Source organism: Sphaeramia orbicularis, chromosome 6 (genome assembly GCF_902148855.1).
Source record: "Sphaeramia orbicularis chromosome 6, fSphaOr1.1, whole genome shotgun sequence".
Lineage (NCBI taxonomy): Eukaryota > Metazoa > Chordata > Actinopteri > Kurtiformes > Apogonidae > Sphaeramia > Sphaeramia orbicularis.
In genome coordinates this window covers 15723572-15741013 of record NC_043962.1, presented here as the reverse complement: position 1 = coordinate 15741013, position 17442 = coordinate 15723572, and the positions used below count along the sequence as shown (strand labels likewise).

At 36.2% G+C, this 17442-nt stretch overlaps 1 protein-coding gene across 1 annotated transcript in view; it reads left to right on the top strand.

Moving 5' to 3' along the window:
* The window catches only part of fgd4a (FYVE, RhoGEF and PH domain containing 4a), a 119977-nt gene that overhangs the window by 58502 nt on the left and 44033 nt on the right, over positions 1–17442 (top strand). The window contains 1 exon segment of the mRNA XM_030135664.1: positions 6720–6803. Coding sequence (XP_029991524.1) covers positions 6720–6803 — 84 coding nt within the window.

Here is a 17442-nt window from a genome sequence, read left to right as displayed (position 1 = left end):
ACACCACCACCAGCACCCCAGACTGTAGGAGATTTAGTTCTGATTTTATGTTCTCATTTAATGAAGTGGGAAATTGTGGTGAAACACAGAAGAAGTGGCAGATGTCATTTGGGGGTCAGACACAGACCATAACTCTTCTGGTCTGTTTTCTGCTTTAACACATAAAGACCCAAACATCTACTGGCAACCAAAACCATCTACTGATGTAAAATGTTTAATACCTGTTGGTCCATTAAGCTTATCAATACATGTAAATAATTGGTGTAAAATGCAGTTTGTCGTCTTTTCGTGGTCATCAGATATGACCCATTTGGAGATTCCGAGGCTCTGTAGTTACCATGGAAACACTGTCATCTTCTACAACATTAATTCACCAGTAAAACCCATGGAGTTGGATCAATGACAGTGGATGCAGACACTTGTTATTGATATTTTTGTTGAAAATGCCACTTTTTCTTCAGTTTTCTGTTTCTGATTTAATAACCTTTGAATTTACTCTGAGCTTTAATGACCATCTACATCACAGGTGTCAAACATGCGGCCCGGGGGCCAAATCCGGCCAGCCAAAGGGTCCAATCTAGCCCACAGGATGAATTTGTGAAATGCAAAAATTACACTGAAGATATTAATCAATGGTGTTGAAAATCATTTTAATTCAAGTTCCACATACAAACACATACAGTCCAATTAGATTTCAAGTGGGTCAGACCAGTAAAATATTATCATAATAGCCTATAAATAATGACAACCCCAAACTTTCTCTTTATTTGTTGGTGTAAAAAAAGTTAAATTACATGAAAATGTTTACTTTACCAAACTATACGTTTACAAAAAATGTGAATAACCTGAACAAATATGAACAAACAGAAATGCCTTAAGAAAAGTAAATGCAATTTTACCAATATTCTGCCTGTTACTAAATGTTTTGTGCGATCGTAATCCACATGTGTAAGTGATAAACTGATAAACCAATGCGTAACATTGTTAAAATTGCACTTGTTTTTCTTAAGACAATTCAAGTTGCTCATGTTATCCAGATTTTTAAGGAAAGTTTGTTGACGTAAACCTGATCATAATATAATTTTACTTTTTTCACTGTTATTTTACTGGTCCGGCCCACTTGAGATCGAACTGGGCTGAATGTGGAACTGAAATAAAATGAGTCTGACACTCCTGATCTACATGATCAAGGGATTAAATATAGGAAAATAGATCATTTACATTGAAAAAATGCTAAATGTAGAGGATAATATTATAATAAATGGTGATAAATTGCTTAAGAAAGGTTAAATAGAGAGAAAAATTCATTTGGAAACTGCCATCAAAGTAGCACTGGGTCTTTATGGGTTAAGATAAGTATATGTAAACAGAGACAACGCCACTATCAACAGACTGGAGATTAACATATAAAATAAAAGGTTTGTTCAAAGTACAGTTAAAGATACTGGGATGCACACATGCAGATAAATTCCACAGCTGATGAACTGTCTTCTGTAATCATTTACGGTACCTCTGAAGACGTCACTGTGCCTCAAATCAGCCTTTATTATCATCAATTCAGCTTTGTGTCAGTGAAATGCTAATAAGAATAATAATAATGATGGATTAGATTTCTATAGCGCTTTTCAAGTCACCCAAAGCGCTTTACATTAGTGATCCATTAGTCATTTGCCCACACACTAACTGTCATATTATAGTGGCTTAGACGAATGAAGTGCATCTATTTTCATATGTCACTTTTTTTTTCCAGCTGGCAGCTTTTGCACACTAATCTGACTTGACAAAAATGTGTTCGCACCTCCTTCTGCAGAGCACGCAGTGTGTTTACAGGTTTTGATAAAAGACAGGAACCTGATTACTCCTCAGTGTTTTAAAGGAGAGATATTTTGCTTTTTTTTCTTATTAATACAACCAACAAGTGAACATTTTAGGTAATCGGCTCAAAGTTTGGACATATTTTCAGTTTTTACTACAACCGCTGCTGCTGATAAACAACTATTAGGAGAAATGTTCGTTGGAAGTCTTGACCTTATATGCGCAAATGTCATCACGTAACTAGTTCTAGACGCAACTAGGGCTGTGTATCGGCAAGAATCTGGTGATACAATGCAAATCACAATACTAGGATCACGATACAGTATATCACGATATATCATGATACTGTTAAAAAGGCAATTTTTTGTTTGTTTTTTTTAAATGATTATTTCCTTGAAGAATACTATGCAAAAATACTAAACATTTTTATTTGATCACAACAGGATCTAATTCTATTTCACATAATTTTCCTGTGTTAAAGCTTAAATTAGGTTTTATAGACATTACAGTTTAACCCTTTCATGCATGAATTATGAGAACCATAATCAAGATTTTGTTTCCTGAGCGTTTTTATTCCTCTTTAGACATGAAAAAAAAGTGATTGAATTTGTTATTAACTTATTTTTCATGGAGTAACAAAAATGTCCACTCAGCTGGACATCATGCATTTAATTTTAGAGGCAAAGAAACATGAATTTATTGTTATACTGTGTGAGAACTTTGAAATAAAAACATTTTAATGTTGCTAATATGATGTTTTCTCACATTTTAACATACTCTAATACTGAATATTACTCACTTCATGGACATGATATGCAAAAAACCCAAAAACTAAAAAAAAAAAATCCCTGTTAATTACAGTCTAATATCAATTGCAATTTTTTTTACACTCAAACATGTCACTGCAGATCAGGTTTATCTACAACAGTAAAGTTACAGTAATGGTATGAATTGCAGTGTATGGGATGATGCATAAGTGTCCACTGTGTTGGCTGATATGAAACTAAAACAACAAAATCCATGAAAATACAAGAGAACAGCTGTAGAATAACTGTCCACTGTAGTGACCACTAAGCATGAAAGGGTTAAGATCCCACTCAAATGTTCATATTCTATATCACAACATTATTTTTGTGCAATCCCAACAAAGGAACTAACATTATTTAATAAAAGAGTGTTAAATAATAATAAATAAAATATAAACAAAAAAGAAAAACAAAAAAACAAAAATGAACCTCCACAATATCTGCATTTGAATAAACAAAAAAATATCCGTACAGTACTTTTTAATATCAATACAGTGTCATGAAATGAAATATTGCGATATATTGTAGAACCAGTATTTTCTTACACCCCTAGACGCAACAAATTAAGCAGAAATTAAAACAAATTGGAGAAATCCACTCGATTTTTGCCAAAATTAATATAAAGATAGCTTTGCAGCACCTGGAGGGTTCAAATTCAAACTTTTTTAACTGTTATGGTCCACAAATACACAAATAAATGTACCAAAGACTAATAAAAGTGGGTTTAGCAAAATATGACTCCCTTTAAGAGCGGTGTTGAATCAGAGAATGAGGCTGTGACTTCATATGTCAGAAAAATGTCAGTGATTCAGTAAACCTGCATCACTTCCCGATTCCTTCCTGATAAATCACAAGTGTCCACTGTGTGCATGTTCATGTGACACGCCTGCTGTGCTCATAGTCTTGTTATGGTAAAAGTTGAGACTTTAAGATTACCGCAAATGAAAAACAGGAAATCAACGGAGAGGAAGGGGAAGTTTAGGGTCAGGCCAGTAGTCCGGCTGGTCTATTTCCTCCATCATACATCTTCGGCCTTTTTCCCACCCACATCTCAGAAAACCAGTCCAGTAGACACTTGGATTCTGGTGTTTGTGTTTGCAGAGCTGGTACGGTGACTCTGTCCCACTGTTAACCCGTAAAGACCCACTGCTACTTTTGTGGCAGTTTCAAAATATTTTTCTATATATTTTACTTGTATTAAGTGATTTATGGCCATTTATTATAACATAATCTTCTGTATTTTGTGTTTTTTCAGTAAACATCACTTTTTTTCCTATTCACTGGTCATGTAGTTGTTCACAAAAGCTCAGATTAAAGTTGAGGGTTATTATAATAAAAGAAAGAAGAGAAAACTGAAGAAAAAGTGACTTTTTCAGCAAATGTATCAATAAATGAACATAAACCAAGCATCTCCATTCACTGTCACTGATCCAACTCCATGAGTTTTACTGGTGAATCAGTGTTGTAGAAGATGACGGTGTTTTCACGTTCACTACGGAGCCTCGGAAAATGAAACTTTTTAACCCATAAAGACCCAGTGCTACTTTTGAGTCAGTTCCCAATGATTTTTTTCCAGATTTTTAACTGACCATTTATTCTAATATTATGTTCGGCATTTTGAATTTTTAAGGATAAATATGGTATTTTCCTGTATTTTATTTAGTGATCATGTAGATGTCCATAAAAGCTCAGATTAAAGTTGAGTGTTATTATATCAAAAACAGAGGAAACTTAAAGAAAACTTAGAAAAGCACTCCGAGAGCGCAGACCTCCACCATGGCAGATCTGCCCCCCCTCGGCCCGATCACCACCAAAACTGAATCATTTGTTCCTTGTGCCAGTATCAACATTTCCTGAAAATTTCATGAAAATCCATCCATAACTTTTCAAGTTATTTTGAACATGGACAGACAAACAAACAAACCAACGCTGGCAAAAACATAACCTCCTTGGCGGTGGTAAAAAGTGAAATTTTTAGTAAAATATGTAATTAACTGAACATAAACCCAGTGAGTCCATCCACTGTCATTGATCAATATCCATAAGTTTTACTGGTGAATCAATGTTGTAGAAGATGACGGTGTTTCCACGGTAACTACGGAGCCTCTGAACGTCCAAATGGGTCATATCTGACAACCATGAAAAGATGACAAACTGTATTTTACACCAATTATTTACATGTATTGATACAATTATTGGATCAACAGGTATTAAACAGTTTAGATCAGTAGATGGTTTTGGTCACCAGTGGCTGTTTGGGTCTTTATAGGTTAATAAGAATATGATGATTTTGGTCAAAATGGTCGAATTTGCATTGAGTTGAATCAGTGTATTGTCCTTATACCAAAGTGTCTGTTCTATGTACATAATGCTCTTGATAAGCTGCTTATGCGTGTTATACTCTGAATACAGAACTTACACAGCAGATTGAGGTTCAACCTATGTAATATGAAGTAAGTGTGTGGCCGTGTGTGTGTGTGTGTGTGTGTGTGTGTGTGTGTGTGTGTGTGAACAGCAGGCAGACCTGTCATGAGGAGTCCAGATGGTGGGTGGAGAAAGCCCTCTTTTAATCCCTGAGCCAGGACATTATACGCCCCTTCTCACACACACACACACCAGCCATTTGTACCTCCCACATCCTCACACCGAGTTCGTCTACTTTGCTTTTGTGTGGAATTATCCACGCTCCATTATGTCGCCTTCAGTTATGACTGATAGTGCACTAAGTACTTATGCAAAGAACAATTTAGTACATTAAGATAATAATACCAAGCAATTCACAGAGACTAAAAATCTATTTAAGCATTAATTAAACAAACAAACATACATTTCTAATTATAGATATTTTATAATCATATTACATCTCACAGTATGTAAAATGTATCTTTTTTGGATCTGATTGAATGTCTGTAGTAGTCTTTAGTAGATTATGAATGAATGGAATAAATGGAAAAATAATACACTTTTGCCCATAAAATTGGAATAAAATATTTTTACCACTTCTCATGAAATATTGTGACAGTATGATTCATTCTTGATCGATAAAGTGTAACTAGGACTCAGTATGTAATCATTATGCTTGGTCAAAAGTCATTACTGATGTGTATAAATAGAAATAAAAAGAGGAATGTGTCTGAAAACAAAATAATTCCAACTTTATGTGCAATAATCTGCAAAAAAAAAAAAAAAACTAAAATAATTCAATTTTTCACTTTATTTTGTCATCTGATAATAGATTGAATCATTCATGCACCATTACATATAAATGACAGAATATCTGTATGTATAATACAACATCAGACCAAATTAAGTTTACATGAATCAGTGCTACAACTTTAATTTGCACAGTTGTCATATTGGGCCGGATGGCACTGCAGCTGCACTGATCATCCTGCAGCTTTGAGGATTTTTATTTGATCAGACTGTTGGGGCATGGGTTTGCGTGAACCTCTTTAACAATCTGACTCATACAATTTATGTGTATGTGTGCGTATGTGTGTGGGTAGAAATACTCATGTGAGCCCATCATTGTTTTTACTACCAGTGCTATTTTCTCTTTAATCTTTTATGTGCATATTAAACGGCAGTGTTGAAAGAGTGTTAGCTCTCCCCACAGACGATGCCCTACATATCACAGACAGACTAATTAGGGTTCCTTTCTCACAGGGGCGGTATATTCCTTTTTATTCTCAAAACAAACACAAATTTACTCCAGATCTTTATAAATACAGCTGTAATAGGGGTTCTCCGTGCCTCTGTGTAGTAGCTATTCTCCACAAATTTGACCGTCTCTGGCTTTATGCATGTCTTCTTTCTTGTCTCAGCTGCTGTTTTTAGCCAGACTTGGAAACTTACAAAAAAAAAAAAAAAAAAAAAAAGGCATGGCACGTTTCCTCCTCCGTATTCATCTTCCCTCTGTACCACCCAGTTGGTGCTGCTCTTCAATAAAACATGGGGCTGCCTGAGATTGCTTGAAGCTGCTGTCTCGGATAGGAGTCAAGTATTAAAATTATCCTCCAGTTCTCAAGTGCTCGTACTCTACGACAAGTGTGTCTGCTACTTTTTTTTTATAATGAATCTTTTGTTTTGTTGTTGCAGAGAAGAGAGGCAAACCTGGCTGTTTCCAGGCCAAGAACGCAGATGAGGGAGCTTGTGTGGCGGTGAAAATCGAACACTCCAGAGGTAGGCAATGTCACCCGAAACTCAACTGAACACACTTTTTTTAACGTGCATCTTTAAAGTGCATCTTTTTTCCCCCCAGTACATACATTTATGTTTGTAGAGTAAAAGCTTCATGTGACTACAACAGTAGTTAAGAGTAAAGCTACGTCCATAGTGGTCTCCAGTGTCCTTTATATTAACCCATAAAGACCCAAACGTCCACCGTCTACCAAGATTATTGTTGTTAACAAAAAACTAACGAAATGACAAAAGCTAGAATTGTAAAAACATTTTTGTTAACTGAAATAAATAAAAACTATAATTAAGAGAAAAAAACGATAACTGAAACTGTATTGTGTGCTTATAAAACTAAAACGTATAAAAGTTATGGATAAAATTCCCTTTGTTTTCGTCTTTCTCAATGTCGGATTAATATAAAATCGATTTAATTCCCTCAAGCAATTTTAGCTGCTGGCACCAAATGACATTTCACGGTCCGTCACTTGTCATCACTTGTTGTTTAGAGTCATCTTCTCATCCACACTCTACCTGGAAACATGGAGACTAAAGTTGGGAGAAAGCAGCAGAGTCCTGTCTGGGATTTATGTGAATAGGACAGCAAAGAAGATAAAAGATATGAAAAAACTAAAACTAAGCTATAAAAGTAAGCATGTAGAAAATAACAGAAACTAATAAAAACTAGCAAACCTGCTCTGAAAACTAATTAAAACTAACAATTAGAGAAAAAAAAGTCAAAACTAAATAAAACTAAACTACAATGAAAAATCCAAAGCTATTATTACCTTTCCGTCTGCTGATGTAACTGTTTAATACTTGTTGATCCACTAATTCTATCAATACATGTAAATAATGGGTGTAAAATACAGTTTGTCATCCTTTCATGGTCATTGGATATGACCCATTTGGACATTCAGAGACTGTAGTTACCATGGAAACATCGTCATCTTCTACAACATTGGTTCACCAGTAAAACCCATGGAATTGGATCAATGACAGTGGATGGACAGACTGGGTTTATGTTCAGTTAATGATAGATTTGACAAAAAAAGTCACTTTATCTTAAAGCTGCGTATGACTTTCATCACCAATTTTTCCATTAAATCTGTAAAACCTGAGTCATAGCCTAAATATTATGAATCCGTAAGTCTTTCAGTGATTACACACCTGAATCTTCCCTCATGGTGAACAATTTTGAAGTGTACACCACATTTTTGGAAATTTGTCGCGACGTGCACGCAGTTCACGCAGCCGCATTATAGCCGCAGCAGCAACAAACATGGAAACGGCTTCATTGCCTCTTGCTACTGCAGCTGTGTGTAGCTCCAATTCCCACAATACACGTTTTGACAAATTTTCAAAAATGCCCAACTGACCTACCAGCTCTGTAAACAAATGTAGTGTTTATGGTTCACCGTGAGGGAAGAGATTCAGATGCGTATTCACGGAAAGACATGGATTTGTGATACTTAGGCTATGACTTGGGTTTTACAGAACTGATGAAAAATTGGTGATGAAAATCATACGCAGCTTTAAGTTTTCTCTGCTTTTGATATAATAACCCTCAACTTTAATCTGAGCTCTTATGGACATTTACATGATCAGTGAATTAAATATAGGAAAATACCTGATTTATACTTAAAAATGCCAAATACAGAACATAATATTAGAATAAATGATGATAAATCAGTTAAGAATGGTTAAAAATAAGGGGGAAAAAAAATCACTTAGGAACTGAAAAGTAGCACTGGGTCTTTATGGGTTAAAAAAATTAGAGTTTTAATGAGTTTTTAAATTACATATAGGAGATTAATTATAAAAATACATAATTTACAGTGAAAAATGTAAAATATAGAGGATAATGTTATAACAAATGCTGATTAATCACTTAAAAATAGTTAAATGGAGAGAAAAATTCATATGGGAACTGACGCAAAATTAGCAATTAGGTCTTTATGGGTTAAATTATGCTTTTATAGGCGACCAGAGCTGAAAAGGAACTTTGTTCTTAGAATAAGTGGTGATAAATCGGTTAAGGTTAAAAATAGAGAAAAATTTCATTTGGGAACTGACGCAAAAGTAGCACTGGGTCTTTATGGGTTTAGAAGTTTCATTTTTGCTTCTTTTTTCTTATTCTAATAAAAGCGTAAGACTTAATGCAACTACATTTGGAGAACCATTGCAGTCATACACATCCTACATCTGATGCACAGCATGAGGGCATTTACATTTGGAATCAGATCCGTCAGTACCAAATCCTTCTCCCACATGGCTTAAATATTATCTTTTAAACAAACTCAGCCTCATAAGTAAACTTCAAGAAAAAAAAACAATTATTGGCAAGTGGAGACGGTGTTGATGCTGTGAAGGGCAGTGAGAACTCTCTTCTGTGCAGCTTACAGCTATGCAGGGGTGTAAAGAAAGCTGCTGGTCTCTGCTCTATTTTTATGCTGTGTGTGTGTGTGTGTGTGTGTGTGTGTGTGTGTGTGTGTGTGTGTGTGTTGCACTTTGCTTCAATGTGATGAATGAGTGCTTTCCTCCAGCCCCGCTGTGCATTCCTATTTTTCACTTTTTCTCATTTTCTCCCCTCTTCATGTATACCGTTTCATTCTCTCCCTTAAATCCCTCTCTCTATCCCTTTACCCCTCGTCCATCTGGCTTCTCGTCTGTCTCATCTAGTTCTCTAGTTTGATCATGTCCTCACACTTCCTGCCTTTCTGTCTTTTCATCATTTTTTTCTTCAGTGCTCTGAAAGCTTCACTGTCACCTTTTGCCCTGTTCTCACCACTTGTTCCGTCAGAGGTAACACCACTAACTTACTCGTCAGAACCTTTTCTCTTGTCTCTTGCTTCACCTCCAGTCCCCACACCCTGTCGTCCTTTGTCATCAAATCCCCTCCTCCTGCAACATTTTTTGCACCCCTGCAGCTCCTGGACAGAGCAGACTGGGGTTCTAATCCCACACTGGCCCTTGGATTTAGGGGATGAAACGGGGGTTAATCTGAAGAAAGTCTGGGTAGTTGAACAGGAACGGCTAATCCTGTGGCCGTTTGTAACTGTTATCTATCATCCTGTCTGCAACACTTTCTGTGTCAGTAGCACAACTGTGAGAAATATTTGCATCCACTGGGATATGTGGCTGTGCTGATGTATGGCATGAGAAATTGGTGGAGCAATCAGGCTGCTTTGGTGACCTTGTTATTTTTTTATTTAACAGTCAATGCGCAGAACCCCCCCCCCAAACGGTCTGTGCTTTCACATGCACTAAGAGGCTTGAGGGTTTATGCTCAGTTATTTATATCTTTGTTGGAAAGAGTCACTTTTTCTTTAGTTTTCTGTGTTTTTGATATAAGAACCCTCAACTTTTATCTGAGTTTTAATGAACATCTACATGATTAGTGAATTAAACACGGGAAAACACCAGATTTTCACTGGAAAAAAAATGCAAAATACAGAGGATAATATTATAATTAATGGTGATAGGTTGTTGACCGTACTGCTCTGTCCAGTTCAAGCAACAACTGAACATTTTAGGTAGTCGGCTCAAAGTTTGGACATATTTTCAGTTTTTACTACAACCGCTCCAGCTGATAAACAATTATGGTGTATTCGGAGAAATGTTCGTCAGAAGTCTTGACCTTATATGTACAAATGTCATGACATAGCTAGTTATAAAACATAACAAATGAAGAGGGAATTAAAACAGGTTGTAGAAATCCACTCGATTTTTGTTGAAATTAATATAAAGATAGCTTTGCAGCACCTGGAGGGTTCAAATTCCTACTTTTGGAACTATTAGGGTCCAAGTACACAAATAAATGAACCAAAGACTAATAAAAATGAGTTTAGCAAAATATGACCCCTTTAACACAAAATATCTGGAGGTTTTTTGGCATGATTTCTTAAAAGTCTAAAACCTGACTGGGTCTTAACACTCGGAGAAAATGCTAAAATTTAACCAACTTGTCCTCATTACAGGCAACAAAAACACAGTTTCATATGCACTAAGATGCTTGAGGGTTTATACTCAGTTATTTATATCTTCATTGGAAAATTAACTTTTTCTTCAGTTTTCCCTGTTTTTGATATAAGAACCCTCTACTTTTATCTGAGCTTTAATGAACATCTACATGATTAGTGAATTAAACAAGAAAATACCAGATTTTCACTGGGAAAAAAATGCAAAATACAGAGGATAATATAATTAATGGTGATAAATCACCAAAAAAAAGGGTAAATAAAGAGAAAAAATAATTTGGGAACTGCCACCAAAGTAGCTCTGGGTCTTTATGGGTTAATAAACCATCTGTGCAAATGTTCAGACAAAAATACATATGATATATCACAGTACTTAAATAAAATCCATGGTGCTGACACAGTAGAGGTGGGGGACTTAAGCCATATGACTCGACTTAACTCAATGGTTTCCAACCTTTTTTGGCTTGTGACCCCATTTTAGCGTCACAAAGCTCTGGTGACCCCAGATATTAAAAGCTGAGACATTTTTTTGCTAAAATTAATTTGTTTTTGGTCATGTAATAGTTTGTAATACTATGTTGCATATAAATGTTAATTTTAGATGGCATTCAGGCTATATAATGTATATAATGCACCTTTTTGGTGTCTACTTCTCAGTTTCTCTTGAAGATGTGCTAGCGGGGTCGGGTGGGTGAAGAAATCTTTCCATTCTCTGTTTAATCCGGTTTTCTGATGCGACTGTGTCCGGGCAGGTTGAAGCGTAGAAACGCACACAGTCACATGATCAGGTCAATCAAGATATGCCCTCTCAGATATTATATCCTGCATTATATTAACTTTTTACGAAAAGTGTGTGGTGTTTTAACCATAATGAAATATTTATTGAATCATTAAAAAATACTTTTATTAGTAATAACCCCAAGGTTGAAAAATAGTGACTTACACTTGTCCCACGGTCTTGTCTTATATCCGTTTTGTCCCATTGTCTTGTCTCGTCCTGTCCCTCTACACTTTCGTCTATATGAGCCCTCTCTCTGTATTTATATACAAGCAAGGATTGAATGAACATGTGAATATCAAGTTTGAAATTGTTACTTAAACACAAGCTGTAATTAAAAATACAGTTGTCGTCCGAAGAGGGGGGGTGGTGGCGGGAAAAAAAAGGAAAAAAAAAAAAAGAAAAACAGTGACTTAAGTCATCATTACGTCACAATTTGTAGGATGTAGCATTTATTCAACTTACACTGATGAAAGCCTCAACATTATGTATTAATTGTAAGTGTGTGTTTTTAATCTGTCTCTTTTCCATTTTTGTAAAGCACTGTGAATTGCCCTGTGTATGAATTGTGCTATACAAATAAATCTGCCTTGCCTTGGTTTAGAATTAGTATCAATCTGACACAAACTGACTGACTTGTGGTTGAAAACTTGACAAGTCATTCTGCTCAGAAACATACTGAGAGGTCACATTTGACTTTTGTAGTATGATTTATTGACATTTCTAAAGCAATCGGATGATCATCGTAAAACATCGTCAAACTGAAATAAGAGACAGAAGGAATAGAGAAATGGAGTATCGTATTAGAGCACCACCCACTGTGGCTGTTCATTGTAATACTTGTAATGTAAGATGAAGTCTCACATTTTCATGTCCAATCCTGGTCCTCAAGGGCCAGTATCCTGCATGTTTTAGATCACAGGTGTCAAACATGCGGCCCAGGGGCCAAATCTGGCCCGCGGGACGAAAGTGCAAAAATTAATCTGAGGTTGTCAAAGTCATTTTGGTTCAGGTTCCACATACAGACCAATGTGATCTACAGTAAAAATAACAACACAATAACCCATAAATGACGACAAGTTTTCTTTGGGAAAAATTATGTGGAAAAATTTTAAGTGAAAAAAATAACATTACACTGTGAAAATATTTACATAACTATTCTTTCACAAGAAAATGCAAATATATACACAAATTAAAACAAAGATGAACAACCTGAAATGTGCAATTTTAACAATATTCTGCCTGTTACTAAATGTTTTGTGCATTTATGGATCCGCTGTGATCTGTAGTTGTGTTAATAAGAGATGGAATATTGTAGAAATTGTTCAAATTTTAGTTCCAAACTCCAAAATTTTAACAATATTCTGCCTGTTACCAAATGTTTATGGAACATTGTGTGTAAATGTACATGTATAAATAATAAGTCAAGCATAATATTGTTAAAATCGCATACATTTTTCAAAAGAAATCTGTTTTTTCAAGGTATTCACATCTTTTTTGTAAAATGTAAATATTTTCATAATTTAATTGGGGTTTTTTTGTACTAAAACAAAAAGAAAAACTTGGATTTGTCATTATTTATAGGTTATTAAGTCATTATTTTACTGGTCTGGCCCGCTTGAGATCAAATTGGGCTAAATATGGCCCCTGAACCAAAACGAGTTTGACACCCCTGTTTTAGATATTTCCCTCTTCCAGCACACCTGATGGTTAGGGTTATCAGTCTTCTGCAGAGCTTGATGATAGGCTTATCATTTGAATCAGGTGTGTCGGAAGAGGGAAACATCTACAACATGCAGGATACTGGCCCTCGAGGACCAGGATTGGACACCCATGTCATAAAGGATAGACCATTCGAAGTTTGTATGATTTGGTTTGTCCGGACCTGAGCAATGACTGTTAATTGGCTTTTCTTGCTTGGACTTTAATGAAGATTCTACTTGACTTGGTTGATTTTTTTAGTCCACATAAATTTAGAACAAGCTAGAAACGACTTGAACGAGTGATAAAAAATGAATTTCTTTTGCTCGCAGCCTCCTGGAACATTCTATATTCGTACTCTGACAAGAAATGATGAGTGCAGCTCTGTGCAGCCTCTAATGACTGCCAGAGGTCAAGGCAGAAACTGGCCATGTCAAGTTTTCATTTAATTAACTCAACATTGTACCTTTGTTGTCAGTTTGAGGCTTCTATTTTGGTTGAACCTGCCCAAACCTGCAGGATTTTTTTTTTTTTTTTTTTTTTTTTTTTTTTTTTTTACTGTGGAAACACTAAGTTTTTTAGTGCTCAAAACACACTGGGATGTTTTATCAGTTCAAGTACTTATCAGATATAAATGAACTTGATCCTTAACTTAAGTGCTTTTGGAGTACAGCAGCTCTGATAGAATAGCTACGAGTCATTTTTAAGGAATTCCATGAATGGAATTTTCACTGGTTCGACAGGTTTGGAGGAGAATCTTATCTTCTTCTGTCAGTACACAACAAGCACTTATTTAACAGTGGTTTGTTTTTTCACACGGCACTTTCACAAGATATATTTATGTCCTCACAAACGTCACAGGCCAAATGTAAGTATAGCTTCCTGTGTTTTCAGTTGTTTTAAACCATGTGATTGGTGATATATTACACATCAGCAATTACTCCAAAGAGAACACAACGCTGAGAGCAGCTCAGAGACTCAAATCATGGAGAAGTCGCAGTTCCCTGTAGTAACTTCTGCAAAAGGTACATGCTTGTTTGAGGGTAAAAGTAGTTTTCTTGGGATGTTTGGTTAATTTTTTCATTCATTTTGATTTCGATTTTTCGCTAACAGTGCAGAATTTTCCATTTGTCACTCTTTATGTGTTCACTCAGATGATTTTTTATTTGAATGTTCATATGGAGGAAGAACTGATCAACTGGAGGATCAGTAGAGGTCGTAGAGTTTCACTGAACCTTTGTTAATGTTTAACTACAGTGTATATGCAACGTGAAGTTGTGGCTGCTCTGCAAACAAAGTCTCTCCAATAGCAACAACACTCTGCAATAGGTTTCATGTGTATGCTATTACACAATCAGGTTAGAACAAATGAAATCCTGTTGCAAACAGTTGAGAGGAAGCTAATGACGACCGATCCTGTTGCACCTGACTGTTGGACTTCAAATACCTTAAATGACTACGTGAAGTGTCTTCATTGAAATTTTGTGTATGTGGTTGCGCTGGTGTTGTCACATGTACGGCTCTGAACTTTTTAAAAAGCCACTTAAATACGGTTATATGTGTGTGTGAGTGTGTGTGTGAGAGAGTGAATGAGGGAGGAGTCTGGACTCACTGCTCCGAGTTGTGTTTCTGAGCTGAGTCACTAAATGTTGGTGCCTGGGAAGATCGCGAGGAACCTAAACATAGTGCTCTTCTGGGACACTCACTCTCACACGCATATTGCTAAAGTAGTGGTCGTCCTCTGAGGATACACTTTACTCCACTGTTCTGTTGTAAGTGCAGGGTGAGTTAATTGATTTTCTGATTTATTTTTTTTTCTTTAATTTCATTGCATCTCTTAAATGGTGTCTTCTCTCTTTTGGCTTTGATTTCATAGTCACACTTTGGTAAATTTGCCCTTTTTCTCTTTTTTAGTCTATGGTAAAATGTGACAATCATTTGCTGTTGCCACCTTCGATGTAATGAATATCTTGTGAACACAGACCGATCACTGAGGTCTGTAATTTCCACCTTGTGTACTATTAACAGTTTCAAGCTGTAATATGGATAATCAAGGTGTAAGGTGTGGAAAAATGGTGTAAATACATTCTCTGTGGTTTGTTTACCTGGCAGTATCTTCTCCGACGGTGCTGCTTTAATGAAACTCACCAGACAGCATTTTTTACGCTTTTTTTTTTTTAATAAGAGGCAGAACTTGAGCGGAGAGTTCCTTATGATCCTTTTTGAGTGTCTTGCCTTTGGGGCTACGAAACGACGAGAAAACAAAGTCTGAAGCCGCCTCAGAAATTCCTGTTCCTGGTATCTTGTGTTTAAAGGGTGGGGACACACACACACACTCACACAAACTGTAGGTGTGTCTATTGTTAGTACCTGAAGTCTTCGTAAAAGGAGTATTTGTGCACATAGTTGCAAAAAGGAGGACAGGGAGAGTGAGAGGAGGGGTGTGAAAAAGACAAGGGAGGCCTGTTGTCAGGTGACGGCGCCACGGACAGGTGGTGATGTCACGAGTTCACCTGTGGTCCCGGTGTTTGATTGACAGGCTGAGTGGAGATTAACCACATGCCACACCTGCCTACCTGGAGGTCTGTAGTTTGTGTCTACGCTTTAAGCTATAGGAAGAGCAGTTGACTCAGATGAGGTTATAGCAAAACAACTGGCTGTTTTTACCACCTAATTAATGAGCTGATTAACCCTTTCATGCATACTGGTCACTACAGTGGACAGCTATTCTACAGCTGTTCTCTTGTATATTCATGGATTGTGTTATTTTAGTTCCATATCAGCCAACACAGTGGACGCTCATGCATCATCACATGCACTGACATTCATACCATTACCGTCGCTTGGCTGTTGTTGATAAACCTGATCTGGAGTAACATATTTGAGTGTAAAAATTTGCTAACTGTTATTAGACTGTAATTAACAGTTTTTTTCCTTTTTTACAAGAAAGTTTTGTTTTTTTTGCATATTCTCTCCATGAAATGAGTAATGACTAGTATTAGAGTATGTTAAAATGTGAGAAAACATCAGATTAGCAGCATGAAAATGTTTGTTTTTCATAGTTTTCACACAGTATCAGTAAATACATATTTCTTTGCTTTAAAAATCAAATGCATGATGTCCAGTTGAGTGGACATTTTTTCAAGTCCATGAAAAATAGGTTCATTAAAGAAAATTTCAATCGCATTGTTTTTTTCATGCCTAAAGAGGAATAAAAACAGTCAGGAAAAAAATCTTAAGGTTCTCATATTTCATGCACGAAAGGGTTAAGAAAAGAAACACCGTAAGTTCAGAATACTTTATGTCGTAAAGAGGAAATTAAGTCGGTTGAAAGATTGGACCAGTAGCATAGTGGTTAATAAGTGATGACATGTTTTAAGTGCATATGTAAGTGATTTCTTTGCATTTTTGTTTATTACTTCAAAGTTTGAGACAAACTATAAAAACTAAACTAATGCTGCGTTTCCACTACGTGGTATCGGCTCGACTTGGCTTGGCTCAACTCGACTCAGGTACCAGGTCCTATTCCTGGAGACCGTTTCCATTACAGGATACTACAGACTTTACAGCACCTGGACGTCATAGCAATGCGGTGCGTTACTTCCGTGTCATCTGCTCAGAGTTGCTGATAAACTCGCTCGTTGCGTGTTGTCTCGTCAAGCTCATGCTGAATTTTTACGTCTGAACCTCCTCGACAAACCATGGTGTAGTTTTACAGGCTGTCATGTGGATTAACCTACCGTTATATTTACTGTCAACTTCTGCATCTGTTTTTTGTAAAATAGCGGGTCACAGAGATGATTCTGACCAGTCAGTGGTCTGCAGTGTTTACATGTCACCTTTTAGTATCTGGTCCCCAGTCCTGGAACCTCAGTGGAGGCGATACCAAAAAACTAGTACCGGGTACCAGATTCCAGGTCCTTTCTCGTGAAGGAAACAAAAAATGGCCGAGTCGAGCCAATACCACGTAGTGGAAACACGGCAAAAGTGTTTTTTTGCATCTGGTAAAATACAGAAATTTAATAATTAAAAAAAAAAAATGAGACATAGAATTGATAAACTATAGAATCAGGATCAACTTTTTTGGCCAAGTTTGTGCACACCAAAAAGGAATTTGACTCTTTCGCTCTCACGTATTATAGAATAAATATCTTCTGATGTTTAAATTTATGTGTTGCCTGAATCA